This window comes from Prinia subflava, chromosome 15, assembly GCF_021018805.1.
Source record: "Prinia subflava isolate CZ2003 ecotype Zambia chromosome 15, Cam_Psub_1.2, whole genome shotgun sequence".
NCBI classification, from domain to species: domain Eukaryota; kingdom Metazoa; phylum Chordata; class Aves; order Passeriformes; family Cisticolidae; genus Prinia; species Prinia subflava.
The window spans coordinates 13,330,851-13,347,900 of NC_086261.1; the positions used below are offsets into that span (position 1 = coordinate 13,330,851).

General features: G+C 41.3%; 1 protein-coding gene across 11 annotated transcripts in view; it reads left to right on the plus strand.

Moving 5' to 3' along the window:
* The window catches only part of TCF12 (transcription factor 12), a 159,646-nt gene extending 142,884 nt beyond the window's left edge, over positions 1-16,762 (plus strand). For 4 of the 11 annotated variants that reach the window (XM_063412894.1, XM_063412897.1, XM_063412895.1 and 1 more), the window contains 7 exons: positions 873-944; positions 1,658-1,864; positions 7,941-8,055; positions 8,864-9,035; positions 9,646-9,878; positions 12,993-13,146; positions 14,472-16,762. In XM_063412894.1, the coding sequence (XP_063268964.1) occupies positions 873-944; positions 1,658-1,864; positions 7,941-8,055; positions 8,864-9,035; positions 9,646-9,878; positions 12,993-13,135 (942 nt within the window). In that variant the 3' untranslated portion in view covers positions 13,136-13,146; positions 14,472-16,762. The remainder of the gene's footprint in view (positions 1-872; positions 945-1,657; positions 1,865-7,940; positions 8,056-8,863; positions 9,036-9,645; positions 9,879-12,992; positions 13,147-14,471) is intronic. The other 7 variants (XM_063412901.1, XM_063412905.1, XM_063412900.1 and 4 more) reach the window with 5 other exon arrangements.
* Positions 16,763-17,050: the final 288 nt, after the last annotated feature.

Here is a 17,050-nt window from a genome sequence, read left to right on the forward strand (position 1 = left end):
TTTTGTATAAATCCTGCATATCATTAAAGGAAACAGTAGGATAGCATTACAAATGAATTCTTTGCTAACAAATGGCCTGTTCAGTTGAACAATATAAGACGTGCAGGGTGTGTCTTTCACCATCTGTTCCTTGGGCATCAGGCTTCTGTGCTGAGGACAGCTGGTGCTAAAGCGCTGTTATGAGATTCTGGTACCTTTTCACAAATCCATAGCTAATTCTTATCTAAAGTTCAGTCTGGAGAAAGATAAAGACTTCATGCCTCCGCATTTACTTGTCCTTCCCCCTCTCTCCCTCAAATGGCAGTCTCTAGGGCTTGTTTGCATTATACTCTTATTAAAGTATTAATACATTTTATTTGTAATTATTATTTGTTGTGGGGAATGTTCATTTATTAATTAAACATTACACAGAAAAACACACAGGCAGTAATCTACAGCATTGTAAATTTTCTTCTTTTGAGGATTCAGCAGAGGATTTCTGTTACTGACTTCCTTCTTACATTTCCGATACAATATTGGGAAGGAAACAGGGAAAATTTGAGGGAAGGTTTTGATTACTTGCTTAATATTTCTAGTTTCCACAGATGTAATTTCTGGGTTTTTTTCTGTCTAACAAGAATAAATTATAAGTTAAATCAGATTTCTTTTCTTCGATATTTTTGCAATTAAATGTAATTGTTATGTACATCTTAGAATCCTAACATAACTGCAGTGTAAATATTAGCCTTTTCTTATCTTAATATTATCAGATCTCTGTTGCATTAACTTGACTAACAATTTATTGCTGACATGCACATCAGCTGTTTCCTCACCTCTTTTTTGAATTAATCTTAACCTGTGCTTTGCTTCCTGTTCTGTCTTGACTTTGCCAGAAAAATCGAGTTGAACAGCAACTTCACGAGCATTTGCAAGATGCAATGTCCTTCTTAAAGGATGTCTGTGAGGTACTATTTCACTTTAGATGGTGCCTTTTTTTGTTTCAATTAACGCTTCCTTCGGATTCCCCATTAAAAACTTAAATTAGTGTAGTGTATGACCCAACTTTTGGCTCCAACATCCTGCTGTTTCAGTTTCTAGAGCTGCAATGTCAGAATTGGTTTTGCTTTGGGTTTTTTTTTGGTATTCCGTTTAAAAGAAAGTGATTAAAAGAAAGTAATTTTAAGACAGACTTCAACAGTAACACAAATAACTCGCTTTTATTTCTGAAATACCTGATCTGTTTGAAGGTCCATTTAAAAAAATGATAACTTAAAGTTTTGTCCAGTTTTTTTGTAATACAGATTCTCAAAAAACCACTGCCTCTCTTAATTGTTTCCAGCATGGTGAGGCTGATTTTATGATCATTCTTTCTTGTCCTGCATTAGCTTATTTTGTAGCAATTCCTTTTTTCTTTTCATGCCATATAATAGCAGCTGAGTAACATTAACCTTATAATAAGCTTCACTTTCAAAGCTGCCACCTATTTGTGGAATGAATGCTATCTTGAACAGAATCTCCAGATAATATTTCCTTTTTCCTGTTTGTCTGTAGTGCTGGTAGGTGCTTTGGTGTCTTTTGGTGCTGTTGGATAGCACAGTTGGTGTTGTCTGTTCAGTGCCTGTGAGGCAGACTGTGCTGTGAGGGGTCTCAGTGACGTGTCCCTGTCCCTGTCCCGCAGCAGTCGCGGATGGAGGATCGCCTGGACAGGCTGGACGATGCCATCCACGTGCTGCGGAACCACGCGGTGGGGCCCTCCACCAGCCTGTCCGCCGGCCACGCCGACATCCACAGCCTGCTGGGACCATCCCACAACGGGCCCATCGGCAGCCTCGGCTCCAGCTACGGGGCCTCCGGCCTGGTGACGGCCAGCAGACAAGCACCCATGGTAATGGCCGCCTACAGCACGGCCGTGTTCGTGCACAGCAGCTGTAGAGCCCGCTGAGGGGGAACGGGGCTGGAGGACTAATATTTATCAGGAAGAAACCACTTGAGATTCTTGTGCAGGAAAAGATGGCAGACAGCTTGCACCTGCTATGGGTTTCCAATTAGAACGTTGGGGTGGGGGTGGGCAGAAATGAGGGGGAGGAAAAAGATGGGAAAACTTAGACTTTGGCCTGGTCAGTGGCCCATAAAATCCTGCTGTGACCATATGCAGAAAGCTGAAACTTTCTGCTGAGAGCGTTTCAGCTTATACATGCATTTTTTCCAGATGTGTAATAATTGGCAGAACCGTTTTCTCCTTGAAATGGTGAATAGGGAGATTGAATGGGAAAAGCAGTCGAGAAGGACTGAATTTCAAGTGTTCTGGTCTGGAAAAGCTGTTTATTGTAAATTGGAACTAGTCTTCAATAGCAGATGCTGGCAGAGGACTGGGAGGAAGCTGTTGGAATGTGGAACCATAGTGTGCGCAGGCTCAAAATTTAAACTTTTTTTCTAAACGAAAAGGAGTTTGAGCACAGCTGTAGTGTAAGTAACAATGAAAAGGAAACTACTTTCAGATTAATCCCCAAGAAGGGTGAAATAATTCAATCCATCTCTTTGAGTTTCTTTAAAAATGTGAACTGTTCTGAAAAAATGTAGTCGAGCTTTTTATAGATCAGAAATATGCTAAAAGCATTACACAGTAAACGAATCTATTTGTAGCATTGCTTACCTCCCTTTTTCTTCCTTTTCATTCCACCCTTCTCAAAAATGCTTAAAGGAGAAAGAGCTTTTAAAAACATGCTTGTTTTAGTGGTGCCATGTGTTTGCATGTTTACAGCGTAATTTTAAAGACCAGTTACATGCTGTGAAATTTTCTGTTATAAAACAGATTCACAGCTGGGTACTATGTGATCAAGGCAAAATTTCACCTATCATCAAAATAATTAGGTACCCCAATTGCTGAAGGGTTTGTATTCTATAAAACAGAATTAGTTCCAGGCTCTCCCATTCGCACATCACACATCCATTTATATTAATTTCAGGACCACTGCAGTAAACATCAAAAAGATCTGGTTGCTTTCTCTAAGCTGCGTGTGTTTGGGGGCTTTGGGGAGGGGGCACTTTCCAAACACACATCCAACTTCAGCTTTCTATACAAGTTCACAGTTACTTTTACTGAAGAAAGAAGTGATGCATTAAGTACTTTTGAATTTTTTTGTAGTACCTACTGAGATTTAATATTTAAAGAATGTTGTTAAAGTTCTACCATGTTCTGGGTTAGACTGAAATTTAGTCATACAAAAGAAAACTTTTCCCCCTCCGGTATTGTAAAGTGAGTGACTGAAACTGTAGTGACAAATTTTTTCTGTGACTTGGGGAACTTTCTGATACTGCTAAGCCAGACACAGTCGCATAAATACAGGTAGTGCCAAAATGTACATAAAAACATCAGTTTCTCTTTTAAATAAGCTATCATAAATATTTTATCAATTCATTTTTTATTAAAACAAGGGATAGTGGAAAATTACTCTCTAAAGTGGACAGAAATTCATTGATCTTCTCTAGTTTAATGTAGTTGTGTAACTTAAATGTAATACAGACCTAATTTATCATCTAATTACTTGACTGACAGATGCTTATCTGTTAGAAATAAATTAAGAAAGAAAGAAAAAAACTTCACATTTCATCCTCACTTGGTGAAACAAGCTTGCAGATCAGTTTTGGCTTGAAAAGTGAGTCAGCTAAAGAATTTCTTGGCTTACCTAAATTCTGTTACATCAGAATAATTGGCTCCAACAGCAGGCATCCTGTCGAGGCCTTGCCCAGTCCCCAAAGAGCGCCCTTTGACATCAGCTGCAATTGCAGGGGCTCGGTGTGGCGTGGGCTGGAGCCCTGACACAGGTACAGAGCAGGGGCTGTGTGCAGGCTGAGGGCTCTGTTAGTGATGACTGCAGTGCAATAATGCCCCCAAGTATAAGGGGTAATTCTTCAATAACTAATTAATTTCAAAATTATTTACTATTGGGTTGGCGACCATTTTAAATAGTAAGAGGATTTGACACACGACCTGAACTGTAAGATCCAGCCCTCATTCTGGATTTAAATACTGCTTTGCTTGAGATGACATCCAGGAAATTTTAAGAAAATAATGAATATTGGGCTAACATAGTGAGAAATGTCAACATTGATAAGGGTGATTACCTATTTTTGAGGTTTTGTTTGACGTAGGGTCAAGAAATGTTCATTGGAATTCAGCACTAAATGAAACTTCCTTGTTGAAGGAGGGTGGGATCTTTACACAAAACATTTTTGCTCTTTAAAAAAAAAAAAGGAAAATAAATAAATTTAATTTCCCTTGAAGATGATGATCTTGGCAGAAGGAGCTAGGAAATGAGTAATTTAACTCCTTTTTATGTAATTAGTGTAACCAGGCATGGTTTTATTTTAACATTTGCTTAATTTTTGAGCCAGATTTATTTTACAACTCTAGTTGACTTCATTTCCTGCTTGCTCTGAATGGTCTTGTTTTCTTTTTAGCTGGGCTGGCCATTAGACTTATTCAAATAGATTTTTAATATCTCAAACTCATCAAATATTTGCTAACTGGCCTTTGAAGTTGATTTGTATTTTATTTCATGTATTATTGAAAAGTTAAGAAGTAATACTTTTTGTTCTTATTCAAGCTGCTTTTTATTTGTCATTGTAATACAATGGAAAAAGAACAGCCTGAACTGATTAAAAATAAATAAATAAATAGAAGGCCTGGAAACTCAGTTAAGAATGAAACTCAATCCTTAAGTTAGAGGGTTTTTTCAGGTATAACAGGACTAAGAAAACTGGTGATCTCCATCTTTGTGTGCTGTGCCTGCTCCAGTAGAAGCAGGAAAGGGCAGCTGAGCAGCTTTGCCAACACCAACCTCTGCCCTTGCTCAAACCCTTCCAGGGCTGCTGGTTCCCTGCAGAGATTGTGCTCCCACTGAACAACTCGAGCTGAAGTGTAAAATCCTTGATTACAAAGGATTTTTGTAATCAGTGCCTTAATTGTGCACACCTTGGCTAAAATGGTTTTAATGACCAGAGCCAAACTGACCAGCTAGTAGGGCTTGAAAAGTTCAACCACTCAGACCAAGGGCGTATTTTGATTTTCCAGTTCTCAAAAGCTTCCAGTGCTAAGTGCTCAGAATGAATGATCAAACTAAAGTGTGAGATGCAGAACCAATATTAACAAGGCAGGGATGTCCTTTCGCCACGTGTCACTCTTGGTTCTCCTACATGCAGTTTTGTGTCATCACTGCCCATGATTTGTCTAGGTTTTATTTAGTTGCCTAAAATACTTAACTGGTTTTCTGGTTTCAGATCCCAAATGTTACCACTTAAATCAACCGAAATATGTTCTGCACTCAGATTTGGTTTGGTTTTTTAAAAAAATTTGAAATTTGTCCTGCGTACAAGTGTTTCTTGAAATGCATAAAAATGAGTACAGCTGACCTGGTGAATTAAACAACGGTCTTGTAACAGGACTGCTGTTTTTGTCAGCCTGGGCTTACGGAGGGGTGAATTTTTTGTGCTGGCCCTGGATGCCAGCCCTGTGCTGGGTTGGCATGGTGTGGAGGGAGCGAGCGAGGGGCGGTGCTGTGCCCGCCGCGGTGCCGGGCGCGGTGTGCGCTGCTCGCTCCTCACCGCTGCGCTCTGCCTGCGGCGTGGCACACCCGGCCTTCCCTCTGCCTCCCATTTTGTGTGCCTGGGAAGCTTCGAGCTTTGCCTGGGAGGAGAGGCCATGGAAACGAGGCGGGCTTAGTGCCGGAGAGAATGAATTCACTCCGAGTTAGTTCGCTTTGGAGCTGCCGCGAGTCGCGCAGGCCGCGCTCCGAGGGCCGGGGCCGCTGCCGGAGATGGGAGCGCTCGGGAGCCGCGGCAGCGCCGGCAACTCCCCCCCGGCCCTTGGCGCTAGGAGAGCCTCACTGCGAATCGCTCCTAAATAACAGCGATAAAACACGTCCAGAGCTCGTTTGTTCCGAGCGCCGCGGAGCTGATGGCCCCGGACGCCTTTCAGAAGACTTAAAGGCAGCCCGAGGTTGTGCTCCATTGAAATGCAGATGGGCAGAGCCCTTTCTCTGTGCAGTGCGAGTCAAGGGAAAGGAGAGCAAACCAGACTTTCCGAACCCAGTGTTTAAGATACTTGAATCTTTGGTAGCTTGAGTAGCCACCGATCAGTTGTAACTGTAGCAAACAGAGCTGCTGGCCTCCGCATGGGATGCAGTCAGCAAATTTTGTTTGGGATTTTTTTCTTTGCCAGACTGGATTTTCTGGTATATCATAGATCACAGATAAAAATCAGTGTTATGGCCAGTTTTCTAACATTTTAGCTCTTAAGATTTCTCTGTAAATCCTGTTAATCTAAATTGTATGCTTTTAATTTGTGCATCTTGGTTTCAAAGGTTTGGAACGTGGACTTGAATGTAGGTTTTATTTCTCATCTGTGCTCTGCCTTTATCAGAACTGATTTGCTAATCTATTGCCTTTAGATTAGCTCTTGATTTTAAAGTTGCCAGGGTTCTAGCAGCTGCTATGTTTGTACACAGCTTTAAGAAATTTTTGCCTTTTTTAAGAAGTAGATTTTGGAACAAACCTGGCCCTGAAACAATTAATAGTCTGTAGCTTGAATAAAAGCACCCTCAAGTGTTAGGACTAAGCATGACCAGAAGAAGAAAAGAAAACACACAACCTGCAAGGCAGAATTAGGGAAAGACTCAGTTTTGAAAAGTTGAGAGTGAGAATGAGCTTCATGTTCCAGTTGTACAGAGTTTTGTCTCTCAGGCTGAAAGACCCGGGCTCAGCTCTTTCCTCCCAGCGAGTTCATGACTCTTGCAGGGGCTGGGCTGAGCTATCCAGAGTAGAACTCACAAACAAAGCCTATTACACGCAGAGCAAGATAAAATATACTTGAAATAGCAACAGATATTCCACAGTATACAAGAGGAGATTTTCTGCAGAACAATGGATACAAATAGCAGCCCGGAATGACCTGATATTAGTTGTGGGTTGTTGGGGAGGGGGGGTTCCCCCTTTCTTTTTTTGTTCCTTTGCATTAGCTTACAGGAACAAGTGTATATTAAACAAAGGATAAACTTGCATAAGGGTATTTATCTCTCTCTGGGTAAAACCCATACTAAGACATGAAAGGTAAAAGCTGCATTAATTACTCAAGAGGGATTCAAAGCTCAGCAGTTTACTAGGATTGAAGGATTTATTGAAAAACAGTGGTTCTCATGTGTAACTCCAGGCAATAAACCTATTTAATTAAAGGCTTAATCTTCTAGTTGACATGTTTGCTACTGTTCCAATAAAAAGCTTCATCTGTAGCCAGTTTTTGTAACTATACAAATAATAGTAGAATCCCTCCTCTTTGTTCATTTTTTAACTATTTAATTGTATTATGTTGGTTATATTATAAATGTTTAAGGACTTTTGTGCCTTTAGAAATCAAAAGCTTTAAATGGTCGGTGTTCCAAACTATTTAAATAGAGGCAGTGTATCTTTACCACTTTTTTCTTAAACAAATATTTTTTAATAGAAGTTGATGACAGTATTCTGTATTGAGCAGCAGTTTTTTAACAAGTTGCCTCTTCAAGTTAGGTATGCACACTCAAAGCTGTCTCACATAAGTATCATTAATTCAAGTTTATGCAAAATTAGAATTTTTCAAGACTCTTCATCTCAATGCTTGCTGCTTAGAAATTTAATCATGATGTATTATGAAGGAATAGATGAGAAAATAGGTGGTAAGAATAGTCAGATACTTGGATTATTTTATTCCAAATGGGGTTAGTCACTGCTTAAGTCATGGCCCAGTCCAGTAAGGTGTAATCGTGTGTTTCAGTGTAACAGCAGCTATCAACTAAATCTTTCCTTTACTCAGTGAGAATTTTAACTTGAGTCTCTCATCTGGCAAATACTTTCAGTGTTTTAAACTTCTATTTTTGGACAATTTTTTGAATCACATCTTTAATAGAAATCTTTGCTTTGCCTTGCTTTAGGTTGGGACTCATCGGGAAGAAGGTGTCAGCCTCAACAGCAACCATTCAGTTCTTCCCAGTACAGTTTCTGCTCAGAGCACAGAACTAAACCATAAAACACAAGACAGCTACAGAGGTAACTTTCCAGGCTTAAATGCTGGACAGGATCTGCAGTAGTTCAGAGCCTGTGAGGCTGTAGATTTTGGTAAAAGGGCATCAGTGCAAGGGATAGGGGCACAGATAATGTTGAAAAATAAAAATTATTATCCAGTCTGATATACAACCCCTGCTAGGGACTCCTGCAACAATTCTGAGGGCACCCCTCAATTATCCCAGCGTAATTTCGAGAGGAGGCTGCATTACAGCCGTGTCCCTCCAGCTTCAGGGGCCGTGATCCACGTGCAGAGCTGCAGCCATTTCCCAGTCGGCCGGAAAGCTGTGGAGTGGGCTGAGAGCAGAGTTCAGCACAGGCACTGGAAGGAGGTCATTCCACACCCATGTTTACAGTTCCTTCCATTTTTAGCTGAAGAAGTAAACTGCAGAAAACAGAAGTCAGCTCCTATATTAGCATGCTAGCACCATTTAGGAGGTGTTGCACATTCAGCCTAAACCCCAGCCTTGATGTCAGTGCAGCTCTGCCCTTAAATCTGCAGCCCAGACATCAGGTGCAAATTTCCGTACTTCCCTCAATGTCCTTTTGTCTTAAACAGTGTTTTCCTTAGATTGAGCTGTTAGCAATCAAGCTGCCCTGTGAGCTGTGATTGCTTTATAACCCATGACACATGTCCAAGTGCAGCAGTGTTAGCAGGATTTCTTGTTTCTGTTAGTTGTTCCTGTTGTCTCCCAGAGCGGTGCTGGGCTCCGGCCCTCGCTGCCGTTACCTGCCAAGGTTGTTTGGCTGTTCTGGGGCTGGGACACTCACTCTGCTCTCTGGTTGCTTGCAGCACTGTCGGGTGGCTTACAGAGCCAGTCTGTGGCTATAGGTCCAACAGAAATCAAGTCTGAACACAAGGAGAAGGATGAAAATATCCACGAGCCCCCCTCATCAGACGACATGAAATCAGATGATGAGTCCTCCCAGAAGGATATCAAGGTCTCATCCAGAGGCAGAACAAGGTGCGTTGCTGACATAGCCTGCAGAATCTGTGCTTTGATAGTGCTCAGTACACGTTGTCCTTACGTTTGATAAATTTATGGCAAGGCTTTAGTGTTACTGCAATGCACACACCAACAGGCAGATGAAAGGGAGAAAAAGTTGATAGTATCTGTATATATTTCAATACAAGATAGAGGATTTGCTGGGGAAATCATGTGGCAAGGGTGCATTCCCTTGTGAGAGTGCCATGCCCAGTGTCTGCCTGCACATACAAGCAGCAAAAGACTGAGGTTTTCCACAGTTTTAGACTAAACGGGATGAATCTATATTAAAAAAGGCTACGCAACTCGATATCATTTGAGGCAGTTCAAGAATTCCAAATGTAGCTGTTTAACTCTACACTGAGTAGTAGAAAAAATCATTCTAAACTTGGCCAGTGTGATCTTTAACAAAAATAAAACTCTTAAATAAGCACATGAAATTGAATGCATTTTTGTGTAAGATGTATTGGAAAACAGCAAAAACTTTGCTGGAAATTATTTTATTTTTACCTATTTGGAATCAGCACCAGGATCACTTGTTAGAATTACCAGTGATAGTTCAATATCCTTTACATTTGCTTTCTTGCAGCAGTACTAACGAAGATGAGGATTTAAACCCAGAGCAGAAAATAGAAAGAGAAAAGGAGAGGAGAATGGCCAACAACGCCCGGGAGCGTTTGCGCGTGCGAGACATCAACGAGGCGTTCAAGGAGCTGGGCCGCATGTGCCAGCTGCACCTCAAGAGCGAGAAGCCGCAGACGAAGCTGCTGATCCTCCACCAGGCCGTGGCCGTGATCCTCAGCCTGGAGCAGCAAGTGAGAGGTCAGTGGCAGAGAGTGGCCTCGGCAGGGACAGCCCTGTGGCCTCGGCAGGGACAGCCCTGTGGCCTCGGCAGGGACAGCCCTGTGGCCTCGGCAGGGGCAGCCCTGTGACAGCTTTGTCCACGGAGCAGCGTGGGGCTCTTAAAACCTGCTCAGCCAGATGCATGTGCTACTTAAAGTGTGTTTGTTGTTCTGTAATGATGCTGAAGTTCTTTAGAAAAAGCAAAGAATCACTTGGAAAAGAAAAAGGGGGAGAACAGAGTAAGGATAAGGTTTATACTTTGACCTTTCTTTTTCCTGGTCAATTAGTCATCTCTTCACCAAAGTTTTTATGGTAAATTCATTAATTAATACAGTGATACATCTTGCCTTAAATTGTAACAAGCACTTGTTCAGTAGTAGAAAGCTTTAGCAACAAAAAGAGATCTGTTTTACGACAAACTCCACATAATTGAAATATTAAAATGCAGTGAATTTATTTGTGTTTTCTTAAGTTTTTGTATTAAACATGTCCTGGGGAGGGAGGAAACTTTTACTCTAATTGAATCAGAGCTGTATTTACATGAATATTCTTTCTCTGATTCCTTTAAGTTTTTCCAAGAAACAATAGGCCTGCTGGTAGGTGCAGAAGGGAAACCTGCTTTGTGCCAGTCATTCCCAAAGGAGAGATGGTTCTAGGAACCGTGTTTGGTTCTTCAGCCGTTCTGTTCCTGTGAGTTGCTGAAGCCATGGTTGACTTTTAACCTGTCTGCTTTTGTCAAAGACTTGTTGAAGTTCTGGGGCACCTTGCTCTGACTTTTGGTCATCCCTGAGTCAGACTGGATGGTGTCTGGGAGTCCTTTCCAACAGAGGCAGTCTCGTTCTGTGGAGGTGGCACTTCCCACATGAGTGTCCCCCTGTTTTGCTCTTTGGGACTCACTAGCAGCCATCTCTTCCTTAGGGTCTCACTGACAGAAGGTGTCAGGTGAAAAGTCAGATGTGGATATGTCAGGGGTTGTATTTGCTCAGTGCACTACATCTTTGAATCACTGATGTCACTGGGTGACAGCAATGTTTTACTTTCATGTACCTCAGTTTGACTTGCTTTTTCTCATTTGTTGCTTGCATTTTGCACAGAAGATCCAAGCAACAGTAAGAAGTTTATTGAAAGTGACTAAATAACTAACTGAACACAAACTTGTGTGCTCCATGCAGTAAGGATGAGATGCTGTGTTTTCAGGCACTTTTACTGATCCAGTTGTCAGTAAAGAAATGCACTGTGTGCAGCCAGAGCTCTTCCAAGGCACACAGCAACTGTTCTGCAGATGAGACAGCAGCTGGGGACAGTGTAAAACCCAGTTTAGCATCTCTCAGACTTAGATCTCAGGCACTGTTCTGGTCTGACAATGCTTGCCGTGGTCTAGAAGATCAGGTTGAGTATTATGAAGTCAGAGGGACGTTAATCAAGCATGGATTTTGGTGTTTAAAAAGCATCAAGTCCATCTCCCTGCTCTCACAGACTCTATAATTCACAGGAAGCTCCATGTTAATAAAACCACTCTGCCTTGGTCAGAGGGCCTCCAGCCCTGGTGTCTGTGGTAGAAATGTGTTTTTCCCGTGTGCTAAAGGCTGAAGTGGCCCCATGGCACAGGCACAGTGCACGGAGAGCTCCCCTCCCTCCCTCCCTCCCTGTGCTCCGTGCCCGGCGCTGGGGCACACACAGGAGAGGCCCTGGCTCCGTTTGTCCCCTGTGCCCCTGTCCCTGCAGTGAGTGGCCAGAGCTCTGTGGGACACCCACAGGAGCCTGCACAGCGCTGATGGAATGGCACAAACAATTTCCTCTTGCTGCTGGTAATGAGGCTTCTCATTTTGTGATTGGGGCTATTCAAAATGAACCATTTCAGATTTAAGCTCTCAGTGTAGGCCAGGGATTTTATCTCCATTTCCTAAAGCACTGTAAATTAACTTCCTTTCAAAGTTTCCATGTAATTAAATCTTTAAAACTTCAAGGCAAGCCACACTTAGACAAAGAAAACTGTGATTATGGGAAGTTAGCAGTTTTGGGTTTTTTTTCCAGTAGACTCTTTAGGAGTGCTCATCCTTCAGGAAATGCAGTAGGAGGCTGCTGATAATGACTTTGGTGACAGCAGAACTATCAAGTCCATCCAAAATAGTCTCTGTCAGATGAGCTAAAATGCTCAGGGGTCAGTAAACTGCAGTTACTAGAGGGGTGCCTGTGCAGTGCAAGAGAAGGGCTTGTGCTGTCTGTTCAGTTTTGGCAAACTTTTGCAGTTATAATTGTATCTGCCATCTCCAACTGCACAGCAGAATGCACTGACAGCTAGAAAATACCTTAAAATATTGATTAAATTCCACAGTGGAATATATAGCATGTTTTTTGTGTCTTTTGGACCCCTGTGATTTACATTTTCTGTATTTGATTCACAAAAAGCCAATTTGAAGAACAGAAACAGTTGACTTTTAGAAACTGTCATTATTTGGAAATGAGATCCAAATCTACATCTATTGAAGCTGAGTGGGGAAGTGGAAATACACTGATGAAAATACGTTGGTAGCTGGTCCACAGCTGGTTATTATAAAGTATTGACTTTAATGTGAGAGGAACTAGGGTTTGGAAAAAAAATAATGCTCCTTCTGTATGTGACTGTCATCAGTCTTTTGATTGAACGAAGATGGGCACAAGGTGATTTCACAGATGCAGGCTGATGGGAACTGTGCATTCAGGGTGTGATGTCAGCAAGGTTGGTAAGACTTCAGCCTACCAACAAAATGGATAAATTCCATTTTATTATATTGTAAATTACAGAAAGTTCTCATTTAGCACTTCAGTGTCTTATGCTGGTGAAGGAGATGCTTTTTAAAAGTTCCTGAAGGTGTATGTGGGCTGCTGAAAGGGTTTGGGTTTGGCTTTTTGTCTCTGTTTTTTAATACCAGTTTAGGAGCTGTGTGCAGGACTTGCAGTGGTGATTGTTGCAGTTTGGACACCTGCAGGTGGACAGGGGTGTCAGCAGCTGAAGGGGGAAGCTGCAGAGCTATTCTTACTCCAGGGTTTGTATCGATACTGCCCGTGGTGTCGGCGTGTGGGATATTAAAAACTCTGATTTTTCTGTTACAGAGCGAAACCTAAACCCTAAAGCAGCCTGCCTTAAGAGAAGGGAAGAAGAAAAAGTTTCTGCCGTATCGGCAGAGCCACCAACAGCACACCCAGGAAGCCACCCTGGCCTGAGTGAAACTACCAACCCTATGGGTCATATGTGAACACCAGCCAGGTACGTGGGGACGGCCTCGCTGCCTCGTGCTGGCTGAACTGGGGGAACACCTGGGCTGCAGCAGCACCAAACTCCTCTGTGCTTTCACTTCTCTCAGCAGACGGCTGCAGATTTGTTTGGGTTTATAATAAAACCCCAAGAAATTGTCGTCAGTCTCGTTATTTTCATGCCTTGTTGCCAATGGCTACATCTCTTGGCTCAGGTGGCCTTCTTGGCATGACATCAGAGGAACAGTGAGCAGCTTGCTAGATAAGCCAAGCTTAATAGAGATGAATTACACATCTTTAAATGGTCTAAATATCACATTGGTTCATTTAAAAATCCATGTATTGTTTCCCAGTGCTGATACAATTTCAGGGACTCCTCATCCCAGAGAGTTTTGTTCTCTGGCTCAAGGCCACTCGTTCTAACTCCTGTCATTTGCCCAGCAGAGACTGGGAACTGTCACAAGTCACTGTCTGTATTGGTGAAGATAGTTCAAATTTAAAAGTAATGTTTGCAAAAGCTTTGCAAGGTAGCCCAGTATGTAACATCTCATTTAAACACACTGAGGGGGAGGCCCTACAGGAATATCAATCTTTTAGATTTATTTATGTTGTTGGTTTTCTAAATAGTTGGGAAACCTTGATTTTGAAAGAAAAAAAAAGAGTATTCCAGTAGAACTGTTGCCATTTTCAAAAAGAATAAAAACTGGGTTCAGTGCCCTTGTTTTAATATAGAACTTTATTAAATTTTATGTTTTGGGAGGTTTCTTGTTGTGTATGTTATAATTTTTAATGCTTTGAATTTCTTTAAATTGTTTTATTTCCTACAAGAGCAATTGGCTACTTTGGAGTTGTCAGATAATTTTTGATTTACAGCCAACTCAGTCTTTTCCTGCCATACAAATATAAAGAAGCACTTTCAAAAGTTTGGTGTCGTTGCTTTTGTAATAGCAGTAACTTTGAGGGCTGACTGAAGGGTGAGGATGACAGACAAGGCTGTGCAGGGATGTGGCAATTCAGCCTCAGGAGGGAGTGAAATTGGCACTGTCCCTGCTTGGTTTGGAGACAAAGTCAGACACAGATTGAAGGTCTGAGATGTGCAGATCCCTTTTTCTCCCCCATCCAGAGAAGCCCAACAGAAGGTTCTTTAGAGTAATCTCTTCAGTAAATCATGTTCAAGGTGGCTCTCTCTGGAATGGGATTTCAGGCTCTCTCAAATGTGATTTTCCTATGCACCTAAATGACTGAAAATGCCACCAAATCCAGTCTCTGGTGTTGATACTAAGTTTTTAAATTATTCTTTTCCTAATAACCTCTTTCTTCTCCCGAATTTCTTTCTAGAATTCCAGAATTATTGGTAGGATACACAGAAGGTGACCTTTCTTCACAAGGACACAGACAACTAACATTATATGAAGACACAAACCTGACAGGAGAAAACACTTGAAGCAAGAAACCCAAATGCAATCTTATGATCAAAGCTACTGGTCAACACCTGCATCAGGAGTGAAGATACAAGATCTTCAGACAGGATTTCAGCCCATGAGATACTCTGAACATATCATTGTTGCAAGCAGTGTGTCGCTTCTGCACAATCAGAGACTGTTGTGATCTCTCCACTCATTGTGGAAGTTGCCTTGTGCCTAAACTGAATTGACAAATGCATTGTAACTACAAATTTTATTTATTGTTATGGAACTGTTAAGGTCTACATATAAAGGGAAAAGTTAACATGTTAAAAGCTGATAAAATTTCAACTGAATGCCAGCATTTACTAAAGCTGTTCACATTCAGAGAACAAAGCAGTGACAACCGTCGACCCGTAGCATTCCCAGCATACCTATTAGTGTCTTAAAAAAGGAAGGGAAAAGTCTTTTGTTGTCCTTTCCTCTCCTTTTGCCATATGACTAGTGTTTTCCATGCAATAGGAAACTATTCCTTGGTATAGCTTTTTTTATGTTATTTTTGATCTCTGGTAATCTGAACAGTTATGGTCACAGTTCCCCTTCCACACTGAGCTCTGTGCCTCAAGCCCACTCAGAGGCGTCGTGAGGGCTGCAGGCTGGAGCAATACTGTGACCATAACATTTTTTGGATTTAAAAAGCGATTTTTATTTTCCCTCAGACTTTCCTCAAACATTTTTTTTTTCTAATTATAAACAAAACCTTTTTAGGCTTCTAGGCTTCATAGTAAAGCTTGTAATGTGAAGTGTAAATTGGGTGGGGAGAATCTACTTTGTTAGAGTTGCTTTGTTTTCCGAGCAGTAAGTACTACATATAGTACATGTAAAGTGTTAGCTGTATGTAAGCACAAAATGCATTAAAATACAAAGGAGATTTTTTTCAGGCTGTAACTTTGGTGAATGGTAAAATCCTGAATTCACCGTGGCAGGTAGTGTGATGATATAACCGCCAGCAAGGTGGGCTTATTACGTAATGGGATCTAAAGAGCAATGGTCACCAGTTTTTCCTTCCTGTACACGTTAACTATCATGTCATGTTGTATGGCTTGTCAGTGGAGAAAAAATAGTGTGAATCAAATGCAAATACCCTGTCCCAAGCCATATTAGCATTAAACCTTTAAATGTTTCTCCACCAGAATAGTGTCCATAAGTATTCCTTTGTCACAGATGTGTTGAAATGGTTAAAATCCCTTTGAACTTCCATGGAAACTGTCTTCCACTGCAATGACCATGGGAGGAAATTTCCTAAGCCAAGGTTGTCTGAGCTATTGTTTCTATAGTGCATCTTTCATCACTGGCAATTGGTTCACACGCAAAACAGGAACAAAACTATAATTTTTATGAAGTCATTTAATTTGAAAGAACAAAAGATGGATTGATAAAATAAACTAATGCATTTAAGCTCATGTTTTGGATGGTTCCTAACAAAACAGTTTGTGGAATTAGTGGACTCATTTCTATTACTTTATTTTGCATATATCATCAGATAACACCTGATTATATCTGTGGCCTTGTTCTTCATTTCAGTGTTTATCAGCTAAACAGAATTTGTTGCTTATGACGTGTGAAAGTGATCACGTGCCACTGCCTGGCCTTTTTCCTTCTAAGCTTGTTGTCTTTTTGGCTATATTAGACTTTGCAGTATGCCCAGAAGCTTTCCTTCATAAAATAGAAAGAAAAAAACATTTGGCTTATTTTTCACTGTAGCTAGTCTTTTATACAATAATCTTGTAAGAAAATTTCTTGAATTCTAAATATTACTCTTTCTAGATTTTTGAAATCAAAAAAAGTTTTCAGTAAAAAGTTTCTTACTTTATTTTACTATATTAGGTAGTAAAAATGTAGGGTTATTTACCATAACCTGTTCATTAATATCAGAAATTTACAATAGCATTGTAAGACCATAGTAGGGTTCTAGCATACCGTGTAGTACCTATGGAGTATTGTAAGAGCTAATTGTCCGAGATGAATTGCTTCTCATCTTGTTCTCCAGTTTCCATTGTTGGTTTATTGCAGATTTGTACCCTGTGTCAAATTTCAAGGTATTGCTGATAAACCTTTCCAACCAGCAGCAAGAAGTTCAAAAAATTTCTGTCAATGTAACAGAAAACACTATGTATATAACATTTATGTAGCAATAAATGTGCCATCTTTTTTTAACATGGTAAATCAGTGAGTTTTTTACATTTCTCTCTCCTCATAGGCAACGTGTTGCTTGAAAAACAAGTGGCAAAACTCTCTCCTGCCTTTACCGGAGCTAAGCCTGACACATTCTCAAGGAGCAGAGCACGCTGCAGGCACAAGAAGTGTGAGGCCAGGCCAGAAATGCGCAGTGCCCGAGGAGCAGCAGTGCCTGAGCTGCGTTTGCTGCTGCACAGCAGAAAGGGGATTGCACAGGCAGACAGAACCCAGGAGCAGCTGATGCCCAGGCACAGCCTCGTACAGCTCCCTCCTGCC